This window comes from Phoca vitulina, unplaced genomic scaffold, assembly GCF_004348235.1.
Source record: "Phoca vitulina isolate PV1807 unplaced genomic scaffold, GSC_HSeal_1.0 scaffold62, whole genome shotgun sequence".
Lineage (NCBI taxonomy): Eukaryota > Metazoa > Chordata > Mammalia > Carnivora > Phocidae > Phoca > Phoca vitulina.
Window position 1 is genome coordinate 9,283,839 of NW_022589765.1, and position 25,317 is coordinate 9,309,155.

Genomic DNA, 25,317 nt, shown 5'->3' on the forward strand with positions numbered 1-25,317 from the left:
CCTCAAAGAACCACTTAGGGCTCAATACTGGCCTCCTATGGAAGTGGAATCCAGGCTTAACACCCCAAGAACTAGAGAAACAATTCTCTTTACTAAGGGGGCTTCCAGGGAAGGGGGGGTTGTATTATAATTAGTATAATAAATATTATTGTGGTAAAGGAATTGACATGAGCAGAATGAAAATGGCTGAGTAGGTGTTCATCATTTGAATGAAGGATCCTAGGGGTGGGAATGATTGGAGGGGTGTTCAGGAAGACAGAGTTGTGTGAACAAAAGCAGAGGGGCATGAAAGAACATTAGGCCTTAAAAAAGCAGTAAGTCCTTTTGTGATGCTTGAACATAGAGTATAAGAGAGCGATGGCAGAGACAGAAAAAGCCAGGAAAGCTGGGAAGAATCAGATCTCTTATAGTCTTGCTGATAGACAATCTGGACTTTCTTTTCATAATTAATAAGAAATTATGGTTGAAGACTCAAGAGAGAGAGACTTAGAAGAGTCCATGAAGAAGCCAGATAAAGAATGATGGGGACTGAAACAAAAAAGTATCATTAGGGATTGTAAGGAGGATACAGATAAAACAAAAGGTAAGAATCTATACTTGGGAGTAGTCAAAATTTAAAAAAAGGAAGTACAGAGTTCCTGGGTGTCTCAGTTGGTGAAGCATCGGACTCAATTTCAGCTCAGGTCATGATCTCAGGATCGTGAGATCGAGCCCCGCATCGGGCTCCGTGCTCAGTGTGGAGTCCGCTTGGGATTCTCTCCCTCTCCCTCTGCCCCTCCTCCCCACTCTCTCTCTCAAATAAATAACTCTTTTTTTAAAAAAAAAGTAAGTACACATGATCTTCCGATTAAAGATTTTATTTATGCAATGTTTTACAAAATTATTTAAAATATCACGTTAGAGTCAGTTACACATTTAGCTATTTATTTTGTTGATAATAATAGATTACACGAAATTAGGCATTTCCCAGAAAGTGGGGTGAGAGAATTCTTTAATCTATAGCCCTGGAACCTGGCAGACACACAAAGTCTTTGAAACTTTATTTCTACCTCAGAGGTCAGCATTGGTCTAGGAAGGTCCTAGATAACCTGGTATAGTGTGGGGCTGGTGCAGAATAAAATGTCTAACTTCTAAAATTAGGACTCATACTCTAAGTAAACTCTAGGTAACTCAGTCAGTTTTAGGTACTTCTCTGACAGGAGTTCCAATAGTGTGGAAAAGGAGATCCATGGACCAGCGATTGATTTAAGAGAGTGCCACAGAATCCTATAAAATCTGGAAGAAACAAAAGCCCTAGGTATAGGTTCAGACTACCCATGGTCTCTACCTTCAAAGATACATGGCACTGCCCTGACGGGTAGGTTTTTTTTGTGTGACACCAAAATTGTCATTTGCTGGATCTCTTTGTCTCCCTGGGTATCAAAACTCCATTCTGGCATAACTTTTTCCCATGCCTGTTAAAGGTTTATTACAAACTAAAGAGTTAAAGAAGCCCTCCAGATATTTTGGGAAGCAACCCAGAACAAAAGCATCAATAACAAAAGTCAAGTCAACTTCCTATATATCAAAGCACCAAAAGGTCAAGGATGTAAAAAGTGACCTTTACATTTTATAACACGACACAGTGTTTAGTTATTGTTTTCAAAAAATTGTCAGAGAACATAGAAATCTTCAAACAATAGTTAAAATGGATAGAAAGTTCTAAAGAGCGTATATTCAGAGTTTAATGAACACTCAAATATTTGTTAATCTCAAATCTATGTTATTATATATTCTACTTCCTCTAACTGTAAAAATAAGATAAATGCAGGAGTACAGGTGATCTAATCTACATCCCTAGCCCTACTCGATATGTAGCTATATCTTCAAAATCAACCTGTGCTCAAATAAAATGTAAAAGGTTATTATTTATAATATTTTTAAGTAGAAGGCATATGCCTAGAGCCTGAATAATTCAATACCAATACTGTAGTATACTTCACTTCGAAATGCTCATGTTTCTTAGCATGATGTCTTGTAAATAATGCAATGAGTTAAAAAAAAAAAAAAACTGGCCTTGGTTCGAGAGGAAAGCCTGATGAAAATGGATATAAAAACCAATTAAAAAAACAAACCAACTTCAGCATCTTTCAAGGAGAAATCTGAAACCCCAAATCACCAGTCACAATTTGCTATTAATTATCATTTGACATAACTCCTCAGTGACTTCTAGGTTATGGCTCTGTCCTCCCAATGACAGTCTTGTACCCAGAAACTGAAGGAAACCGGGCAATTCCTGAAAGTCACTGGGTAACACTTCGAGTCACATTTGGCTTCCTGTTCTAGAAGAGTGAGAAAAGATTACATTAAGGGAGAAACTTACTCCTTGACTAAAGGCATTAAACGATCCTTCAAGGGGCCCTCGAACCAAGTAGCCGTGTTGTGGACATGCATTCCACTCTCGTGTTTAAGACACAAAGGTCTCCATCTCTCTAAGGGAACTGTTTTTTCGGCATGACACACTCTCTCGCTTGCCTTGGAGCCAAGTAATTGGAACCCTAAACACACGGCGGAGCTTCTGTTGGAACCGGTTACCAACAAAACAATACAGAAAGGGATTAATGCAGCTGTTGGTCAATCCCAGGAGGATGGCAAAAGGAAGTGCCAGGTCAATGACTGCTATAACTTCACAACTATGAATGACACCCATCCAGGCCAGAGCATCCAGGAAGGTCAGAACGTGGAAGGGAAGCCAACAGATGATGAACGCCAGAACGACAGCCGCTGCCATCTTGAGGACTTGGTCGCGAGTTATTCTGTTCTTCCCGTAGCTATTGGTCTTCAGTAAGTGTTTTCTGATTCCAAAATAGCATGTGGCTATGAATATTAAAGGGATAATAAAACCAAGGATATTTTTCATTAAGGCAATCCCAGCTGACCATTGGGCATATTTCTCAGGGGGGAAGGCCATAATGCAGGCATTCACTCCCAAATACTCAATGGTTCGGACATCTCGGAAATAGAATGTTGGCAACGAGGACAGACAAGCCATACACCAAACAAGGGGAACGATATAAGACGCTTGCCAGGGATTTCTTCTCTGAGACAGAAAGGGATAGATAACAGACTGGTACCTATCAACGCTCATGCAGGTGATAAAAAATATGCTCGCGAACATGTTCAGGGTCAGGAAAGAACCAAACACTTTGCACATCACAGGCCCAAAGAGCCAGTCATATCTGTAAGAATAATAGGTTGCCCAGAGAGGAAGAGTAGCCAAAAGCAGCAAATCAGCCACAGCCAGGTTGAAGATGTAAATGCTGGAAACCTTTTTAGGACCCTTTTGACAACAGAACAGCGTAACCACAATAGTATTGACAAGAAATCCAATCACAAAAATAATATAGTAGAGGATAGGAATTGCATCTAAATGCTTATCTGACGGCTTATGCGAGCAGTTAGAGGTCGACTCATTGCCAATGATGTTCACAAGTCCGAAGTGAAGGCTGTTGGTGATGTTTTTGCTGATGGTGGCCAGGGTGACGTTCTTCATATTGCAAGCTCAGTAGCTCCTACTTCTTACGCCTTCTGTGGAAATTAAATAAAAAAAAATGGAACTCCCAGAACACATACGGAGTGTAGGACATTATTAAATCATTAGCATTTTGAAAGTTTGTCGAAAGCAAAAAAAAAAAAAAGAAAAGAAAAGGTGGGTGAATATAGAAAACACTGGGAAGCACAACTGTGCCTTGTGAAATAAGAGTGGATTTTGTTCCTTGAAGAAGAAAAAGGAATTTCCTCAACAGTACCAAGCAGGTAAGACATTTCAGCCTCAGGGACTGAAAATGCTGAACAAAACTCTATTTTGCCCATCATTTCTATCATCTTTTCAAAAGGCTTAAAGGAAATCAATAGTTCAAAAGGTTAGCCTGGGTAAGAAATAGGGGAAACAAATAAGAAGGAGCCAAGAAATAAGAAAAATTAACATTTCAAAAACACTTGAGCACATATCTCAGGCTGTATACTTTCTAGAAACCACACCGCTGCCCGCTATTGCATAGAGAAATGCCTTATTCAAGTAACTAATTATGTACAAATCATTACAGCTATGGAAAGTATAAGTAACATAAGCTATGGAAAAAATAAGTAAGTGCACAAAAGACTGAGAGAGAATATGCAAAAGAAACATATTGAGATGGGGGTAGGGTTGGTTTTTACTAATTTAACACGAATTCCTTTACTTCTACTTTTCCATTGTTTTTATAATAATAATATCATTAACAGGGAGCTCTGGAGTAGGTACGTATTTCTAAAAGCCCCCTGAACATTTTAATAGAGACTATTAGTTTTCGATCTAGATGTTTAATCTGCTTAAAAGGAAATCCATTTTCTTTTTCAATTAGGAAAAGAACAAAAAAAAAAAAATAGCCAAATCTGATTTAGAGTCAAGTAGAAATAGTTTTGATTGCTCAATGAAATAAGAATTGAACATCAATGATGAATCATGAGCTAACTGTATCATTTTTCCTTTGCTATCATTTCAGTTTAAACACAACAAAATAGGAACAGTGCTACATGGCTCTCAAATGTTATAATCAGTGCTCAGGTTTTTCTGATACTGGGTTTTGTTGTTGTTGTTGTCGTTGTTGTTGTTGTTTTAGGAGCAGCATTACTTTAAAACAAAAGAAAATTAGCTGAAGATTAAACACAGTAAAGGAAAGACTATTACTTTTGATAGTTTCAAAATACATCTAAACTACTCAATGAGAACCGCAATCACCAAAGAATCTCCTAGTAAACAGCAAAGTTATCATTTTTGTCTAAAGCTCACTCTCTCCTCATCTTAACCTAACAAAGTAACATGAAAGAATCTCAAATAAACCCACTTGCAGACTTACTGGTCGTTGGAGTTTAAAAGTTAGTTATCATAAATCAGCTTGCCTAGTTCCTACGTGCACCCCTGTAAGAGAAACAGCGGGGAAAGAATTTAGGAGGTTTGCAAAAATACAGTGTTAAAATACAGGAAAAAGGGAAAGTTCATCCATAAAAAAAAAAAAACACTTTCACTTAATGTATGTTCTACTCTCCAGATACAGTATATAGAAATTGTGCAGACCTACCTTAAAAATTCAGGCTGAAGAATGCTTTTAATGCTTTTAAGTCTGTGCTTATTCGTTCCCTTAGACTCGGGGACGTAATAGCACGAGATCTCTGGTTTCCTTCTTATATGTTCGGTCTGTCCACTGGGAGCCTTCAACCTACATAATTCTAGGGCTGACTTACGAACACTTGCCAGCCGTTTTCAGAGAGGTTTTTTTTTCTTTTTTTGGCTGCAAAACATTAATCTGAAATTCTCACTGTCTCCAATCATAACAGCTCATTCAAATAAATCTCAAACCAAAAAATGAAGTTTCCACAAATGTGTTGGAGAATTTTGAAATCGGTGGCTTACTTTAAAAGAAGAATATAATTATTTGCAGAATCTTCTCTTCCCTTTTCCCTGATACTGACACTCTAAGGCGAGTTAAGGAGTGGGGAATAGAGAACGTATTCTGGTAGCAGCACCTTTGTCCACCAACGTCTGTTACCACCTTCATTACGTTTTGAGATTTTTTTTTTACCTCTGTTCATTAAAGAACAGTAGCGACTTTACCCAAAGTCTAAACTTTCTCAAACTTCTCCCTTGCTTCAAGCAATTTTTGTTGGCTGGTTGCTGGAGAGGTGGTGATAGGAGGGGTATAATTTTCACGGCTTCAAAAAGAGGTATTAGCAAATAGTGTCTCCTTTCACAGGTCCCTGTCCTGTTTGTGGTTTCAACACAAAGCACACAAAGGTGAAGAAGGATCAGGCAACCACCATGGCTCAGATCACTGTTGGTCTTTCTTTTTGTTGGTGGTGGGGGTGACCAAACTTACAAATCAATCCCACAGCCGCAAGAGTGACAAAAGAAAGATCGGGACAGGTGACAGCAGTGAGACTCACAGCCAACAATAAACTCTAAGGGCCAAACACTGTGCTGAGTGCTCAGTAATCTAAGAGTGAGCCGATGGAACGTACTGGTCAGTACAGGGCTAGGCTCCTGGGATACAACGGCCAGGCTCCACAAGCTCAGCTATACCCACTTTCTTATCCTATGACCTTGGCCAAGTTACTTTTCTTCTCCATGTCTCAGTTTTCTCATCTGAGAAATGGGGATGATGCTGATTACCTACATCACAGAGTTCTGAAAATTAAATGAGCTAATACATTTAAAAATGCCTGAAACCACGCTTCACATATGGTAGATGCAATGATAAAGTCTTGCTATTATCTCCATTTTCCAAATCGGGAAGCTAGGGCTCATGGAGTTTAAATGACTTTCCTGAGGTCACATAGCTATTAAATGGAGGACATCTGAATTTTAACCGAGGCAGTCTCATGACAGAGTCCATGCTCTTAACCGCCACGTTAAAGGAGGGAGCCCTCGCTGGCCCTTTCCTCTCATTCTTTGTCTTGGCAAAAAGAAAACATGTGACATTTACAAAAAGCCACAGCCAATCATTCACAAGGTGTCACAAAAACACTAAAGGAGGGGAAAAGCGTTTGAAGGATTGTTATGTGGGAGAACGAATTTTTCTTAATTTTATTCCCCATATTGCGGCCAATCCTGTGGCACATGGGACCAGAAAGAAGAGGTCACCCTTCCCTGAAAAATATTAGTAGGATTCAAAGGTTTGCACACCACCATCTTGGTGACTCTTTCGGTTAGACTGAGTTTGCGCATTGAGGAAATGCTCCTAAGATACATACACACCATTGTATTACATTTCAAAATATTTGTTTCCTATGCTCTGGACAGATTCAGGTGGAGGCTCTGTCCAAACGATGGAGCACTGATGTCTGGGAAACGAATGAGCGGGCACATATGGTTATCGGCAGGAGAGATGAAATGGGAACCGGTTTCACTCTTTGTTTAAGCCTAGTTTCTCCCTCCATTTCTAATGTTTGTTTTTGCCACATACAGGGGAATTTTCCAGGCCAGAGCCCCCTGAGTGGTCACGATGGGTCAGGTTCCCACCCTGCTCTATTTCTAGCCCCCTCTCGGCCGGTTGCAAAGAAACAGCCAGGAGGTAAGCTATAAACATTTGAGAACAAACTGCAGGCTCGCCTCTGGGAGACCTAGCCTTGAACACCCCCGAGGAGCAGGGGACCTTGTCTAGAGCTTTTGTCCTTCATTACAGTAAGTTCTGACGTAAATAAAGTTTAAAGAGGCACACATTTCCCAGAAGATTAAAAGAACATTTACTCAGCTTCCTCATAATTTTAGAAGCAAAAATTTTCACAACTCAAAGAAAAACTTTGTAACTGCAGGGAATTAAGGGAAAAAGTTTTTTTTTTTTTTAAAAGGAATAACAATAATATCGACACCACTTGAAGCAAGAAATACAGCATATTATTGATTCAGCAAAGAACTCCAAGTTAAGCCAACAATGTAAATACACTTGAGAGTCAAATAAATGCCAACCATAGGAAGCAGTACAACACAGAAAAATTCACTCTCCTGGGGACAGGGGGTAATTTTTCTGCTGGAAGATTGACTTTAAAAGCCTCAGGTCATTTGAATAAATTATGCAGCTCTTCAGGGCAAGTGCAGCTTGGCTAGCAGAATTAAACAATGGTAAATCACTTTAATTTTTTTCTAGTGAATACCTATTATTTATCATGAGATTACTTAACAGTAAAATTTAAACGACCAGACTAAAAAAAAAAAAAAAAAAAAAAAAAAAAAAGATGTTCTTGAGAGGACTTTCTCCTCTGTCAGAAGGATACAGGGTTCAGAAAAAAAATCTTATTTGTCCCTCCCACCCCCACTCAGACACACAGATGAGGCTTTGAAGGAGAACAAGAATTATTAAACGCAAAAGTCAGGATATAATGCCCTCATTCTAAAGGTGAGGATTAGAGGTGCAGATCATGGAATAATTAAATGTGTGGGGGCCATCTTTTTCAGTTTAAGTTTTTCAGCGACATTTTAATTTCCCCCACCCCAGCCACCTGAGTCCCCATCCAGACCAATAGCATTTCCATTTCTCCCAAGTTCTATAAACGTGCACCCACATGCGTGCACACACACACACACAGATACCCACGTACATACTAAACACCAATCTTTTTCAATTCACTTACCCATAGGGAAGCCTTACTTTAATTGCCACTGTATTTTTCCAAACCTGGGTATCCCTGAAAGGAGGATAGTTAAGAAGATTGCCCATTATTATATGTTTTTCCAGATTCTCTTTGTGCATCTCTGTAGTTTCCAATATAATGAGAACAAGAATATCAGGATGAAAGCAAGTGAAAAAGAGCTAACAATCAGATTATTCATTTTGCAGAATCCAGCCTAAAAATTCAGTAAAATGGCCAATATGAGTGATTATTTGCATCAAATTAACTGTCTGTTTAGGCATCATATAGAGAGTAACTGAGAGGGATATTAAATCAGCTAACAAGGTGGAATCCAAGTGGCGAAATGAGTAGATGTCTGATTCAGTACATTCCTGAGACCAGTTGTTTCCAGCTGAATCTGGTCCCAAGAACATAAGGAGAAGGAAGAGTTCCAATTTCCCTTTGCCCCAAAGGCATCTGCAGGCCTGAGCATCATGTTCAGCCCAGGATCTCACAGAAGGCACCTGAGTTCTACCAAATAGCATCTCAGTGCTATGTAACCCAACTGCTGGAAAAATAAAAAATTGATAATTGTCTTTATTTTTGGTTCACTGATCTGACATTTCCCCCTACTTATCTGACTCAATTAATTAGGTAGGGTATTATAATATGCCACTCCAAACTATGCTACTTTGGCATAAGGATTATTTTGAGCTAGAGACAATTGAGCAGAAGCAGATATAAGAAAAACTCTCTGCCCTCTTCCTATTTGCCTGAAAGCAGGATATGAATTTATAAATGTGTCTTTCTTTCCTTTACCCTAAAAGACGGAACTCTTAATGCCCGGCAGAGCTCTAGACTCTTATCAGCCCAGAGATGGACACCAAGAGGAATCTACATAACAAACCTTACTAAATAATTCCTATCTTCTATTAGTTTTCTCCATATATTTACCTTCCTACAGTTTGCCACTCTAAAAGCCTAAACCCCTTTTCTTTTGTCCCTTCTCTATAAATTTGTTGTTCTTTTCTTAAGACGCTATATGAGCCCAAGTTCTGACCACCACTTTGAGTTATTCATCACTGAGTTTTCCCATGTGTATGCATACTGCACATGTTAATAAACTCTGGCTCTATTGAATCTGTCTTTTGTCAGTTAATTTCACACTGCCAGCTACTAGACCTAAGAGGGTAGAGGAATTTTGTCCTTTCTTACAATTATCCGAAATGGCCAATTAATTAAATACACCAAACAACCAGTTGTCTTATCAATATTTTAACACCACTGTTAGGTAATGAGGATGTTTGGGAGAGATGTTGTCAGATTGGCTCTCATTAGGCAGTGGATCAACAAATCATTAAGTCTAGAGTGGGGTCCATAGGCTTGAAGTCCAGAACAAGAACTTTCTCAAATAGCCCAGGCTTTCAGCAATTGACTCATGCCAACAAAATTCTCACAAATCTGGGGATGCCAGGGTGGCTCAGTCAGTTAAGCGTCTGACTCTTGATTTTCGCTCAGGTCATGATCCCAGGGTCGTGAGATCGAGCCCTGAATCAGGCTCTGGACTCAGCACAGAGTCTGCCTGAGATTCTCTCCCTCTCCCTCTCCCTTTGTCCCTCCCCCAACTCATGCTCGCTCTCTGTCTTTAAAATAAATAAATAAAATCTTTTAAAAAAATTCTCACAAATCTGATATACCACCTTGACTGCTACTGTATCATTTTATAATAAGGATATACTACATTTCAATGACCATAAAGCTTGTGTTCCTTATTTAAAGCACCCCCTCCATCTCCTTCACAATACCAATAGAGGAAATCTGGCTTGGTGACTATGCTATCAGACCAGGAAAACTGGTAACTGGGAGCATATTTCACTTCAGCTCTGGGAAATTCTATAACAGGGATAATCATTCTAGAAGCCAGATTGATGAATCCCCCAAATCATTCTAGAAGCCAGATTGATGAATCCCCCAAATCATTCTCTCCACTAGTTTTGCCTCTCTGAGCCTTAATTTCTAGTTGCCACCCAATTTTATTGATACTCTATTTTATAATAGAGTATAACAATTTAGAAGCTATAGTCAAGTCCCTGCTCCAGGCAGCCTAGAAGCTTTTGTTTGATTAATTCAAATAAGACAAACTCTCAAAGTTGGAGAATGGGGGTGGGGAAAAGCAATGCCTCATTGTTTGTGTCTACAACAAAGAGAGGGAAGGGGGCAAAAGAACATCTCTCAAAAACTAGCCGTAAGTTCAGAGAAAATAATAAAAACAAACAGTTATTTCGCTTTGTTTGAGGGACTCATCTGCTCAAACTCTTCCTGAGGCCCCTAAAAAGACAGAAAAATAACAACACATTGTACAGCTTTGTTTGTTTGTTTGTTTACAGAGAGAGAGAGCATGTGCACAGCAGGGGGAGTGGCAGAGGGGGAAGGAGAGGGAGAGGGAATCTAAAGCAGACTCTGCACTGAGCGTGGAACCTGATGCAGGACTAGATCCCACGACCCTGAGATCATGACCTGAGCTGAAACCAAGAGCACAAGGCTCAACCGACCGAGCCACCCAGGTGCCCCTGTACAGCTTTGGATATATTTTGCTTTGGGGGTATAAAACAATTTAAGATTAGAAGATAGAGCAGATGACAGGAAGTCAAGTGACAAGCAGTTTTTGAAGGATTATAGGGCTTTTACTCCAAGGAAATGAAAAACAGGATACTTATCACTGGGAATTCTGAGACTGCTTGAGATTTTAGGTATTGACCCTACCAATATTTGGATTCATGGTGTTCAATACAGATTTGTAAAATCTACAGCCAAAAGGAGAATTTTTACTGTAAATAATTTGCAGTGCATCCCCACAGAAAATAGTTCATGTTCAGGTATCTGGGAGTTGATACAATTCCATACAATTATGTTGTATCTTATTTCACTATTAACAATCCTATTTCATATTGGTCCTATTTTATATTGGTCACACAGTCAAAATTATTCACCTTTTTTAAAATTGAGGTATAATTCACATACCATAAAATATACCCATTTAAAATGTACAATTCAATGGTCTTTAGCATATTCACAAAGTTGTGCGACTATCACCACTATATAAGTCCAAAACAGTTTCATTACCTCTAAAAGAAACCTAATACCCATTAGCAACCACTCTGCTTTCCCCCTCTCCCAGCCTCTATTCTCCTCTTAAGCTTAAAAGATGAACTGTAGCCTAGAAATTCCACAAGACATTGTCTAGAGAAAAAGATAACAAATCAAAACATAAATGAATGAACTTTAAGAACAATCCTGCATACTATTTTCATTGTGCTTTAGTTATTTTCAATGGCATGAATCTGTGGCCCCACAGATTGCAGTAAACTAAACACTCGTTCAGTGAACATTTAGTCCTGTTAGTGTAAGTCTACTTCCCCCGACTGTATACATTCTTGTTGAGCTATTTGTACTAAACTCCCAGTCAGGTTTCTTTGGCGTTAATGCAAAAAATAAATGTCACGTAAATAGCCTCTAGCGTTGATTCTATCTGAAGGTCCCCAACCTCTTTGTGAAGAGAAGCCACTTTTCATTTCCCCAGACATGAAGTCCCCAGGGGTTGTTAGGGAGGTGCTGACATCAAAGACTGTGAATAGAGTAGGGACAGGGTACCCGGCACTATGCTGGGCACTCAAACGCATCATATAAACCTCTCAACAATCCTGAGAGACAGTTCTCATCCTCGTTTCATAAGTAAGGAGAGGAGAAATTCGGACATTGAAGCACACAGAGGTTAAATAACTCGCCCAAGATCAAACAGCTCATAAAGTATGAAACTCAGGCTCAAACCCCAGGCATGATGTTGACTACACCATTCTGGTAAATATGAGGCACAAGATGAATTCCTTTCCCCAATTCAAGAGGGACTTCTAAGCATTCTGGGAATTTCTGGGTTAAAGTCAATCAGAAAAATGCTTTTAAAAATTAGCAGGATAACTCAGGAAATGAGAATAATTGACAAATATAATATACTCAGAGCAAATCTCACAGGTAAAATGCTGTGAAGAGAAGATTTTTCTTTACTGACTCTTAACTCAAAAATGAATAGCTAAGATGGAGTCAATAAGGTGAAAAGAGCTTGAATTGCAACAGTTTAGGGCTTTGTTTATATAACTTAATTAACTGTACAAATCTTTTTGGAGTACTGGGAAAGCTTTCTAATGAAATCTAAAACTGTATACGTATATAAAATAAAATGACAATGAATACGTAACTCGTCCTATACTTTCAAAATAAATGTATTTTTTCCCATCAGATTGTAAATTTTTATTTTTTCCCTTGAAATTTTGCCAAATACTCTGAGAAGCTCCAGGCACTCTGTAAGACTTAGGATGAATACTAGAGTAAAAAACAATGTGAGTTCTATTACGTATCCAGCTAGCTAACCTACCTATAATGCCTTCCCACTGTTCAAGACAACAAACTCCGGGCAGCATAGGACAGCAGAGGAGACAGGAGAGGAGGATCCAAGCTCATTGCTCTGGTTGTTAAAAAGTAAATCTTTGAGAATAAAAAATGTATTTGGGCCAGTAGGTTAATTATGGCAGTTCTGTGCTTGTTTGGAGGTTTGAGCATGGAAGCTAGAGAAGAGAATGGTCCTCCTTTCTCTGGGAAAGAAGTACATGGAAAATGAAAGAATGGAAGGATCATCCCCTTTACCAGCCATTTATACCAAATACAGTCAGTTACTGGAAAAGTTGGATTGAGCATTTGACAATGTTAGCCTTCTGGGTGCTCATGTAGGATACTGCTGACATTATCCACACCATCTTTAGAGCCTGAGCTTAACATTTTCTCGAGGCCTACCAAGAACCAGGCCTTGGGCCAGGTGCTGAAAATACAGAGATAAATAAAATGTGCTTGCTAGTTTCCAGGAGCTTCTGGTCTCATTTATTTCAATGAAATAAACTTTTTATAACAATTTCTTTCTTACTTTGACTTTGTGAATATGAGCAAGCCTTAGGGGGAGTTCTTAGGATAAGGAGAGGGAAATGAAAGCAGAATCTTTCAGGGTCTACTGTAGACTGGTGGCTGTTGGAAGACTAATACTGGTAATATATTGTCCATTTGTCAGAGTTTCTCTCTCTCTCTCCCCCCCCACCCCATCTGTCACATCCTCTTCCTTCTCACCGCCCTTCCTCTCCCCCTCTCTCGTGTCTCCTCCAGCAATTTATTTTTGCATTTTGTCCTTGTTACCATTTTTGTAACTTGCGTTGGACAGACTGCAATGAAAAATATATTTTTCCACATGTTACATATTCAAAGTAATAGGCATGCTGTGGCCATCACTGGTCTCAAGGACCAGACAGCTCAGATGATTAGATATACAACACAGGGATCATGTGGACAGATCAAGGCAATAATGTGGCTGATTGTCACAGAGGCTGACCTAGAAGGAACAGTCCAGTCGTGGTACAGGTTTATAGGAACTTAGGTTATCGTATCGCTCCAAATGGACCTAAGCGTCCAACCACTGATGGCTCCACATTCACAGATTAAAAATAAAATAAAGAAGATTTTGAAATATGTGACACGAAACATAGTGTTAACGATTTTGAGGACCTCAGTCTATTCTCACCCATATTTAGTCATAGAGCACAGCAGTTCAAAATGCAAGCCCTGGAGTCAGATGCACCTAAATTGGGTCCCTGTTCTACTGTTTACTAGCTGTGTGACATTAGATAAGTTACTTCACATCTCTGAGTTCCAGCTTCTTTGGGCTATTACAAGGATTAAATTAGACAATGTGTAATAAAGCATTTAGTACAGTAAGTGGAATATAGTACATTCAATGAATAGTTTCCATTTGAATTAAACCACCGTGATTACTTGTCAAAAGTAAGTAAGCCGGGGGCGCCTGGGTGGCTCAGTCGGTGACCTGCCTTTGGCTTAGGTCATGATCCCAGGGTCCTGGGCTCAAGCCCTGCATCAGGCTCTCTGCTCGGGGGGGAGTCTGCTTCTCCCTCTCCCCCTCCCTCTGTGCTCTCTCTCTCTCAAATAAATAAATAAAAATCTTAAAAAAAAAAAAAAAAGTAAGTAAGCCAAATAAATCAGTGGTGCACTAGACTATTCTGTTGTTGCTTTATACCAAAACAAGGTAGATGTAGTTTTGCATAAGATACATGGCAGCATAAATAAAATATTTTCTGGAGACTAAGTGATTCATGTTCACATTTCTACAAACGTAGAGTAGGAGGAAGAGCAGTACCTCCTCACAGGTAATTGTGGATTGTGGAAAATAACGTAGATAGAGAGTACATAGAGCAGGCACTAAGTAAGTGGTAACATTTAAGCACGTTGTTGCTATTATTGACGTTGTTACGATGCTTAAAATGAATAATGACAAGTATTATTAACTAAACATAAGCAACATTACTAACAATTACCTAAAACTGCCTAAAGAGCTCTAATCCTACTCTTCGACTTCTAAACAAAGTTATGAACTCAAGTGTGGCTTAGCAATGACTAGCGAAGGATTTAGAATGAAAGACACAGCTTATGTAGACAATCTGTACACATCAAATAATGTCACTCCTCTGTTCAAATGTTTCCAGTGTCTTCTCCTCCTTTAACGTGGCTTACAAGGCCTTCCACGATATAAACTGCATCCCTCCCCCAACCCACATACACACCAGCATCACCACTGCTCCAAAGACCTCAGCTCCTACCTCTTTCTTCCAGTTTGCTCCACTCCAGCCCCACGGGCTTCCCCGGTACACCTCCTACTCCTCAGACACCCTCGGCCCTCAAGGCCTTCACAAATGCTATCCCTGACTGATGAATTCTCTTTCCCCAGATAGCCACGTGACCACTCTCTCACTTCTTTTTAGATCTCTGCTCAAATGTCACCTTATTAATGAGGCTTTCCCATCCCTTTCTAACTAAAAGACCCCCCATATCCTGCTCTATCTTACATCGTAGCCATTATCACCATCTGACATAGCATTCACACACACACACACACACAATCACATTTTGTTTACTCACTTTCTTCTCAGACCAGAAAGTAATCTCTGTTAACAGGAAATTTGCCTCCGGTTCATTGATGTGTCTTTAGGTCCCAGAGCCAAATTTGACACAAAATAGGGGATCAATAAATACTTGTCGAATGAACGACTGTCACTTAGACAAATTTGTCCTTTAATTGGAAGTGTTTTTCGTTAGTTTGAAACAAAGGACCATCTGATAGAAAATTCTCGTATCAGTTACACCTACACTTCTGACAACTCTCGATTCAAAAATGTATCCCGAATATGGATTTTATGAAACTGGTATGGATCTAAAGTTTTCTTTCCTACTTGTTATCATTGTTGTCGTTCCTAGGCTCAGAATAATACCACCTGTTATGACAAACATTTGTCATCATTGGGATTTGATATATTAACATTTCAAAGTCTATTTGAAGTCATGTTATTGAAATGCAATCTGCAGCTCTCCTTTGCAAAGTAAATTCATCAGCTGTAGGGCACAGAGCTTTACTTGTGCTATTCAAATTTTAGAAAATTTCATACCAAGTACAATATTCAAACTAGATTTTTATTATTTAACTACTAATAAAATAAATGAAACCTAATACTATGAACTGTTCAGCAAAATTCCTAATTGTTCTTACTAAGGGAAATTGCTATTTAAGTCCCAGGGCAGAATTCAACCAAACAATTTCTAAACTACAATATACATTTCTTCCGATGGTGAATATAAAAACGAAGTTCCCCATCAACTCACTTATCTACTCATTTAAAAACCACTTCTCGGGCATCTATTGTTATATGTTAGACACTGTACCAAGCTCTAGAGTGTGATACAAAAATGACCGAGATCTCAGCCCTTAGAAGAAAGTCTAAATTGATTGAGGGAGATTAATACAAATATCAGCATTCAACATGCATACAAAATGTGGAAAGAACACTAAGTCTGTTTAGGCAAAATTTTTGAACAGGGAGTAACCATGAGGCAGGTCATGAAGGATTGGTAGGTTAATCAGACAGAAAAAAGGGAAGAAAAGAATTTAAACAGAGGGCACCTGCTTGGCTCAGTCGGTTAAGTGTCTGCCTTCAGCTCAGGTCACGATCCCAGGGTCCTGGGATCAAGTCCCGCATCGGGCTCCTTGCTCTGCTTCTCCCTCTGCCTGCCGCTCCCCCTGCTTGTGCTCTCTCTCTCTCTCTCTCTTTCTCTCTCACTCTCAAATAAATAAATAAAATCCTTTAAAAAAAAAAAAGAATTTAAACAGAAGAACACAAGGGTGGGGAGGCACAAACTGAGATGGACTTTTGAGGGAATGAAAAGATATTTGGTGGAACAGGGCTTAGGTCATTGTTCGTCAGACTGAGATCTGATTATCAACTGCATGGCTCGTTAAAAACTCCAATTCCTAAAGGCGACCACCAGACTTCAAGATATGGCCCAAGGACCTGAAGTCTTTAGTGAGCTTCTGACCTGATTCTGATGCACACTAAATGTAAGAAGCTGGTGTATGGCAGGGAGAGAATGGAAAGTAAGTGTGGAGAACAATAAAAATATATGTCGGGGCACCTGGGTGGCTCAGTCGGTTAAGCCACCCACTCTTGATTTCAGCTCAGGTCATGATCGCAGTTGTGAAATCGAGTCCCCCGTCAGGCTCCATGCTGGGCGTGGAGCCTACTTAGGATTTTCTCTCTGCCCCTGCCCCTCTCCACCCCCGGTTGCACTTTCTCTCTCTCTAAATATCTATATCTATATATCTCAAAGCATTATTAAAAAGGGCCTTTATAACCCCACTTTGGAGTTTAGATTTAATCTGCTCATTTTTTTAAAGATTTTATTTTTAAGTAATCTCTACACCCAACATGGGGCTCGAACTCACAACCCCAAGATCAAGAGTCGCATGCTCCACCCCCTGAGCCACCCAGGTGACCCTAATCTGCTCATAATGAGGAAGTTGTAGGTAGAAAACTGGCACAATTAGGTCCTTTTTTAAAAGAAATGTTTGGACAACAATGGGCAGAATGAATAGGTATGAAAGAACTTAAGGCTATACATCCTGTTAGGATGTTTGGTGTAAAATTCACACTCTATGTTCCTCACCAACCTTAAATATGACTCGAAATTCATCATAAAAGAAGAGCTTGAAAAAAACTATTGTCATGCAACAGAATCTGTTGTTTGGTTTGAAGGAAAGGCTGGTTAGGTGAATAATCCACTTGCTATTGTTTCCTAAAAACGCCTGACATTTTCTCCTATTATGTTGTAATCTATAGAAAAGTAGTGTTTATCTGTGGAAATAAACTGATTTTAGTTTGCCTCTGGATTGATTTTGTGAGCACAGTTGTTCAAATCCCTTCGTAATTTTTCTGAATTACCTCAAGCTTACCATATTCCTAACCAAATGTCCATTTGTAACTAACTGTCATTCCTCCTGAATTTCTGAAGCTTCATGTATCCTATCTGTGTGAAGGTATGTCTGTAAAGTGTGAGAGAAACCGTTTACTTTTCCCCTCTAAGTTGATCCAGTTCTACCAGCTAAAGTTCTCGGACCTTGTATATGAGGTTCCTTTTAAAGAGTATTGTTCAGGGCAATGTTACTCGATAAAAGAGGTAACCGTAGGGGTTACTTCTATTCACACAAACGTGTGTAAACGTTTTATTATGATAATTAATTGAGACATTAATACTCCTGCTAATAACAACTGTGTTAATAATAGTTACTGTTTCTTCAGTACTTACTATGTGTTAGGAACTGTACTAAGGAAGCATGTTACAAGCACCATTATCTCTCTCATTTACCCCTCATAACAACACTTTGAGGTAAGAACTATAAGTCCCACCTTACAGGAAGTGAAACAATTTGGCCAATGTCCCTCAGCTGATATATGACAAACACAAGATTGGCATTCATGTCTGCTTACCTCAAGAAAACAACATTCTTAAAAAAAAAAAAAAAAGAAAAGAAAACGACATTCTTGACTCCCTTGTTCTACCATCTTGGCTCAGTTTAATCGTATCTAGTTTTCTTTCTGGGTATATTACTGTCACCATGCTTCTTCTATTCCATTGTGCTAAGATATCAAAAGATCCTATGATTCTGACTTACAAAGGTTCAGGGATTAGAGATTTCCCTTGAGACTCATTTTACCTTATTATGAGTTATTTTCCATAAATATATACAAATTTCAATTTCCTATAAGTGTCCTAAATTGCTTCATATATGTGTTCTTTTTCTAGGGATACCGTATGCCAAAAGTGAAAGCCTGCTCCTCCTCCCTTTAAATAGCTGATAAGATGGAGAGTTCTCTAAAGGAATCATAGTCCACACTGATAGCATCTCAGATTCAGAATATTAGGGAAAGGGATAGTAGATTTTGGGTGAAGGTCTTAGCTATAGGGATTTTGAGTGTCTAGTTTTCCTCATCAAAATAGTAATAGTAAAAATACTTTACATTAGGGGTGCCTGGTTGGCTCAGTCAGTAGGGTGTCCAACTCTTGATTTCGGCTCAGGTCATTGTCTCAAGGTCTGCGAGATCAAGCCCCACATTGGGCTCCCCACTCAGCAGGGAGTGTGCTTGAGATTCTCTCTCTCCTTCTCCCTTGGCCCCTCCCCCCCACTTGCACTCACTCTCTCTCTATAAAATAAATAAATCTTTTTAAAAAATACTTTACATAGGGTGCCTGGGTGGCTCAGTTGTTAAGCGTCTGCCTTCGGCTCAGGTCATGATCCCAGGGTCCTGGGATCGAGTCCTGCATCGGGCTCCTTGCTCAGCGGGGAGCCTGCTTCTCCCTCTCCCACTCCCCCTACTTGTGTTCCCTCTCTTACTGTGTCTCTCTCTGTCAAATAAATAAATAAAATCTCTTTAAAAAAATACATTAATGTTTACCAACTTTTGTCACATTTGTTATCTTATTCAATCCTTACAAAAACCAAGAGGGTCATTATTTCGATTGTTACATAGAAATTAATACTCAAGAGCAGTTAAGTGATTTGGTCAAGATCTTATGGCCTGTAAGGCTCCTGTCCCTATTCCAGTTTTCAACCAGCCTCTTTGGCATTTCTGCACAATGTAATTTTTTACAAAGAATATGATAGACAATTCACATGAAGGGAAAGAATAATAATAGCTGTTATTCCTTAAATCAGTCCCCAAGTCAGGTATTTTACATGCCACATATATGACTGTCAAAAAAACCTTACACGGTAGGTATTATTATACTCATTTTTCAGCTGCAATACCAAAACTAGTAACTGGTAGAGCTGAAATTTAAAACTAGATCTGTTTGGCTCCAAAGCCCATGGTCTTTCCACTAAGTGAAAAGAGTAAATGAACACCAAAAGAGTGTTCATACTTCCAAAATCAAATAAATTCCAATTAAAACAATCTTGGATTTCCATTTTTTTCAGCTTAATAAAATAGTCAAAAAAAGAAAACTTTGAACTGATGAGATTTTATTAATCAATGATGGGATTAATAACTGCCAACATGATCATACTTAGCAAAACTCAATTATTCCACTCTTAGTCATGTGTCCCAGAAAAACAATTAATCAGAAACAAGAAGATACATGTAGAAGGCCATTTAGCATAATGTACAAAAATTGGAAACTGCTAAGTTTTTCAATATGATATTACTACTACAGTATCAATATAGTGAAATGTGATTACTGAGAAGCTATGTAGGAAATAGAAAAATGTTTCAGTATTTAGTTAAAATAGCATAACCCAAAATTGGGTCTACTGGGTAGCCACCTGAAAAAATAATACTAAATCAAGTTGGATCCTTAATTCTCAATTTATACCAAAATAAATTCCAGATGAATCAAAAATTTAAACATAAGAAGCAAAAATATAAAAACAGTAATGAAGGGCATTTCTAAGCATAATGCAAAATCCAGGAGCCATCAAATGAAAAGCTAATAAATTTAACTACCTAAAAGTTTCTAAAATTCTGCAAAGCACTGAGTGATGTATGGAATTGTTGACTTACTATATTGTACACCTGAAACTAATATAACACTGTAAAAAAATAAACAAACTAATGGAAGAATTCTAAAAATAAATAAAATAAAAATCTGCATAGCAAGAAAATTCAGTTAAGATGTCAACAGAACATTACTGTGAAAATGGATATGTGCAATGCACATGACAAACCGCTAATTTCCTTAACATATAAAGAGCTCCTACAAATCAATAAGAAAAAGATAAACCAACAGAAACATGGGGCAAAGACATGACCAGAGAATTCATAGAAAAAGGAAAAATAGGGACACCTGGATGGCTCATTCATTAAGCATCTGCCTTTGGCACAGGTCATGATCCCAGGGTCCTGGGATTGAGCCCTGCATCAGGTTGCCTGCTCGGCGGGAAGCCTGCTTCTCCCTCTCCCACTCCCCCTGCTTGTGTTCCCTCTCTCGCTGTGTCTCTCTCTGTCAAATAAATAAATAAAATCTTTTTTAAAAAAAAGAAAAAGGAAAAATAAATGGCAAATGAGAAAAATGGTCAAATTCACTCTTAATTAAGGAATCCCAAATCAAAACTACAATGAGATACCATTTCTCAAACATACTGTGAGATTTTTTAAATCATTGATAATATACTACATTAGTAAGAACATACCTCATTGGTCACTCACATACATTGATAGTGAGAGTCTAAATTGGTACAATTTCTATAAAGGAAGATTTAGCAATGATGTCTATATCCTTTGCACCAAGAACTTATCCTATGAATTTATTTACATATATGTGCAAAGAAGTACAAGGATACTTATTACAGTATTGTTTATAACAAAAGCATTGAAAAGAACCTAAGTACTCATCTGTAGGGGAGTGTTAAATGATAAGATATTCATATAATGAAATATTATGCGCCAGTTAAAAAGAACAGAGGTGCTGTATGTTGCAATGTGAAACAATTTCCAAGATAAATTATTAACTGAAAAATACATGATACAGATACTTTTTTTTAAGAGAGGGAGAGAGAGAGAGAAGGGGGAGAGGGAGAGAGAAAATCTTAAGCAGTTTCCACACCTACTACAGAGCCCAGCATGGGGCTCGATCTCATGACCCTGAGATCATGGCCTGAGCCAAGAATCAAGAGTCAGACGCTTAACTGACTGAGCCACCCAGGCTCCCTGGAATAAGTCTCTGGTCTGGCATGTAAGGACTTGGAAATTTTCACTTCATCCTAACAACAAGTAAAAAGCTGAACAAACTGAAAAATAAACTTTTCTTAGATCTGTCAGAGAAGTGAGGGGAAATACTGCCCCCAAAATTGCAGCAGCAGACAGACAGATACAGAGAACCATAACTCACTGGAGCAAATACCCACAAGCAGAAATCCCCAAGAGAACCAGTACCCGGGGCAGGAAAATTTAAACTATAAGTGACAAATTGCTGGAGGCTCAGTGTGGATATGTCTAAGAGTTAATAACTCCAGAGAGAACCAAGTCATAGGGAGGTCTCCACATTTTTTGTGAGTTTTACCACTAGGAGTTCTACCAGGTTCTCACAGTGAATATCAAAGAAAAATCCCTTTGTGCTTCCCTTAGTGGGAGGGAAAATGAAATACAATACTCTATTTTGTTGTTGTTGTTGTTGTTTTTAACGGGGCCTGGCCTCAAAAGAAACAATTTTATCAGAGTCCAACCTCCTAGGGTTTTATCAGAGCATAACTGACCTGGAGGAAGAGAAACTCAACTCCAGTCCCCTCTAGGCATCCTGTCCCATCTGAGGAGGATACAACTGAGAAACATACAGAACATTGACAGCCCAGGAGCACTGGCTAACTAAAAGACTGATACCTAATCATAGAGCTATCGAATGCTTCCTCTTCCCCCCAACACCTTACCACCACATCACTAAAGATCTATTTATCCGATTTTCTTTTGCACCATATATTATGTCCAGCTTTCAACGAAAAATTACAAGGCCTACTAAAAAACAAACAAACAAACAAAACGCAGCATGAAGAAACAGAGCAAGCACCAGAACTAGGTTCAGTTATGGCAGGAATGTTGAAATTATCAGACTGGGAATTGAAAGCAACTCTGACTAATATGCTAAGAGCTCGAATTCAAAATGTAGACAACATGTAAGAATAGATGGGCAATGTAAGCAGAAATATGGAAATTCTAAGAACCAGAAAGAAATGGGAGAGATCAAAAACACTGTAACAAAAATGAAGAATGCCTTTGATGGGCTCGTTAGTAGAGTGAACACAGCTGAGGAAATAATTTCTGAGCTCAAAGCTATGTCAATAGAAACCTCCAAAACTGAAAAGCAAAGAGAAAAAAGACTGAAAAAAAAAAAAAAAACCCAGAAAATAATATCCAAGATTAGTGGGGCAACTATAAAAGGTGTAACTTATGCATAATGGGAATATCAGAAGGAGAAGAGAGAAAGGAACAAAAGAAATATTTGAAGAAATAAGACTGAGAATTTTCCCCAACTTAATGTCCGACACCATACCACAGATCCAGGAAGCTCAGAAAACACCAGGGAGGATAAATGCAAAGACAAACACACACCAAAGAAAACACTACACTGAGTCAGATCTTATTCAACCTTCAGAAAAATCAAAGACAAAGAAAAAATCTTGAAAGAAATGAGAGGGAAACTCCTTTAACAATAGAGAAGCAAAAATAAGTATTATGTCTGATTTCTCAGAGCCATACGAATAAGAAGAGAGTGGAATGAAGTATTTAAAGTGTTGAGAAAGGGGCGCCTTGGTGGCTCAGTCATTAAGCGTCTGCCTTGGGCTCAGGTCATGATCCCAGGGTCCTGGGATCGAGCCCCATATCGGGCTCCCTGCTCCGTGGGAAGCCTGTTTCTCCCTCTCCCTCTCCCCCTGCTTGTGTTCCCTCTCTCGCTGTCTCTCTCTCTCTGTCAAATAAATAAATAAATAAATAAATAAATAAATAAATAAAGTGTTGAGAGAAAACAAACCACCAACCTAGAATTCTGTACCCTGCAAAATTACCCTTCAAAAATGAACGAGAAATGAGGACTGTCTCAGACAAGCCAAACTGAAGGAATTTCTTGCCAGAAAACCAGCCTTGCAAAAATGTTAGAAGTTCATCGAGAGGGAAAGTGATATGTCAGAAATTCAGATCTACATAAAAAAGCAAAAGCACTGGAGAAGGAATAATTGATGCTAAAATAAAAACTTTTTTATTCTTAATTGATCTAATAGATAATAGCTTATTCGAGATAATAATAGCAACAATGTATTAGATTATGTATGTTTATGTATAAGCAAAATAAATGACAGCAATTATGTAAGGGAGAGGAGGGAGGAATTGGGTTATTTTGTTATTACAGGGTGCATGCCCTACCCATGAAGTGGTATAGTATGATTTGAAAGTGGACTTGGATTAGGTGTAAGTGTATATGACAAACTCTTGGGTAACCACTAAAAAAAAGTAAAGAAAGAAGTATAACTGGGGCACCTGGGTGACTCAGTCAGTTGAGCGTCTGCCTTCGGCTCAGGTCATCATCCCAGCGTCCTGGGATCGAGCCCCACTTTGGGTTCCCTGCTTGGCTGGGAGTCTGCTTTTCCCTCTCCCTCTGCTCCTCCCCCCTGCTCGCACACTCACTCTCTCTCTCTTAAATAAACAAAATTTTTTTAAAAAGAAGTATAACTGATACGCTAAGAAAGGAGAGAAAAATGGAATCATACAAAATGCTTAATTAGAGCTACACAGAAAAAGAGTGGAAGACAAAAACAGAAACAAGGAACAAAGGTAACTAACAGAAAACAAAACAAATATGGGAGAAATTAATCCAACCATATTAATAGATTGCATACCATGTAATTTATCTATTCAAGTGAACAATTCAATGTTTTTGGGTATGTTATATTGTTATTATTTTTAATTTTGGTAAAATATATATAACATAAAATTTGACATTTAAAAAATACATGTATTCAACAGTCTTGCACAATTATATGTATTATATTATGCTACAATTACTACAAAAGGTAGCTTTTTTTAATTTTAAAAACAAAAATAAAAGGTAGATATTTATACAAAAATGCTTTTAAAAATATAGAATGTCTCTGAAAGAAATTGCAACAATCGTTGCTTCTAAGTAGTGGCACTTGGGGATTGAGTAAGAAGAATGGAAGGGAAAATAATTTCTCATGTATTCTTCTGTGCTGTTTTCATGGTTTATCATGTTAATATATCTTATTCACAAAAACAAAAAAATTAGAAAAAAATAAATGTATCCAGTATATTACATAATTGGCATTTTTTTATTGCTTTCACTTTTTACACTAATGTCCAAATCACTAATAACTCAGGGTTCTCTTTCCCACTTAGAACCCTGATGAAACTTCGGAATCTTTCTTAACACAGTGTTTCAGACTTTTACAACCACTGAACCAAAGCAACTCCCAGTGAAAAATATAATTGAAATTATGTAAAGAGATGTACCCACTGAAAATATGTTGCATTAGAGATCTCTCTATATACAAGTCTTTCCGGGCGACTTGGCTATTACATTAAACAATATATCTTTCAAATAGTACTTTCCCAGAAAATATAATTAAAACAAAGATGAATAAATATGCTAAATATGAACCATGTTGCTACAGTTTTCTGATTGTATGTTTACACTTCTTTGCCAGATTAAAGACAAGAAAAACAGCATTTAAGGACTTATATACTTACCCATATGTGGAATATTCCAAACTATGTACCATTTCAACATATTCTGGCAGGTTATCTAACAATGCTGCAACATTTTTAAAGCGATCCGACTGCCAAGTCTCAAAGTGTGGGATCCAGATGTGGAAGGTATTTGGAAGCGTGTATTTGCTTCTAGGCAAACCCAGGATCAGTCCATGTGAAAGAATTCCAACCTCCTCACCCCTGGAGTGTGGGTTAGTAACCATGACTGGTACGCCTTGTTGGTGGCTCTGGAACAAGAATGATCCTATCTCGCATTTGCCACCAGCCAAAAACTTGCAGCGAGCCTTTCTTGGCAGGGAGTCATTTTCAATCTAAGGGAAATGCTCAAGTCCATGGCATTTCTTTATCAAAGCCAGTAGCAGTTAGAGTTTTGCAACCTCCAATGTGCACGTGCGTGTCCAAGGACATACGTACACGCTCACGTTCCCTTGCTCTAACCCCAGCCTCCCCTTAGGAGAAGCAGAGAGGGAACACTTTTCTCAGACGTCAT

The 25,317-nt window shown here is 38.5% G+C and overlaps 1 protein-coding gene across 3 annotated transcripts; it reads right to left on the reverse strand.

Moving 5' to 3' along the window:
• Nucleotides 1-860: 860 nt before the first annotated feature.
• AGTR2 (angiotensin II receptor type 2) lies at nt 861-25,045 on the reverse strand. 3 transcript variants are annotated; one of them, XM_032391412.1, is made up of 4 exons: nt 24,807-25,045; nt 8,146-8,199; nt 4,878-4,939; nt 861-3,567 (listed from the first exon to the last, which is right to left on the reverse strand). In XM_032391412.1, the coding sequence occupies exon 4, from the start codon at nt 3,530-3,532 to the stop codon at nt 2,447-2,449; it is 1,086 nt and encodes a 361-aa protein (XP_032247303.1). In that variant the 5' UTR covers nt 3,533-3,567; nt 4,878-4,939; nt 8,146-8,199; nt 24,807-25,045; the 3' UTR covers nt 861-2,446. The 3 variants fall into 3 exon arrangements, with proteins under 3 accessions (XP_032247303.1, XP_032247302.1, XP_032247304.1); XM_032391411.1 differs by lacking the exons at nt 8,146-8,199; nt 24,807-25,045 and adding an exon at nt 5,100-5,186; XM_032391413.1 differs by lacking the exons at nt 8,146-8,199; nt 24,807-25,045 and having other exon boundaries at nt 4,866-4,889.
• Nucleotides 25,046-25,317: the final 272 nt, after the last annotated feature.

Bases quoted from the DNA above. Each gene is read 5' to 3' on its own strand.
- AGTR2 (XM_032391412.1), bottom strand. From the start codon at position 3,532: ATGAAGAACGTCACCCTGGCCACCATCAGCAAAAACATCACCAACAGC.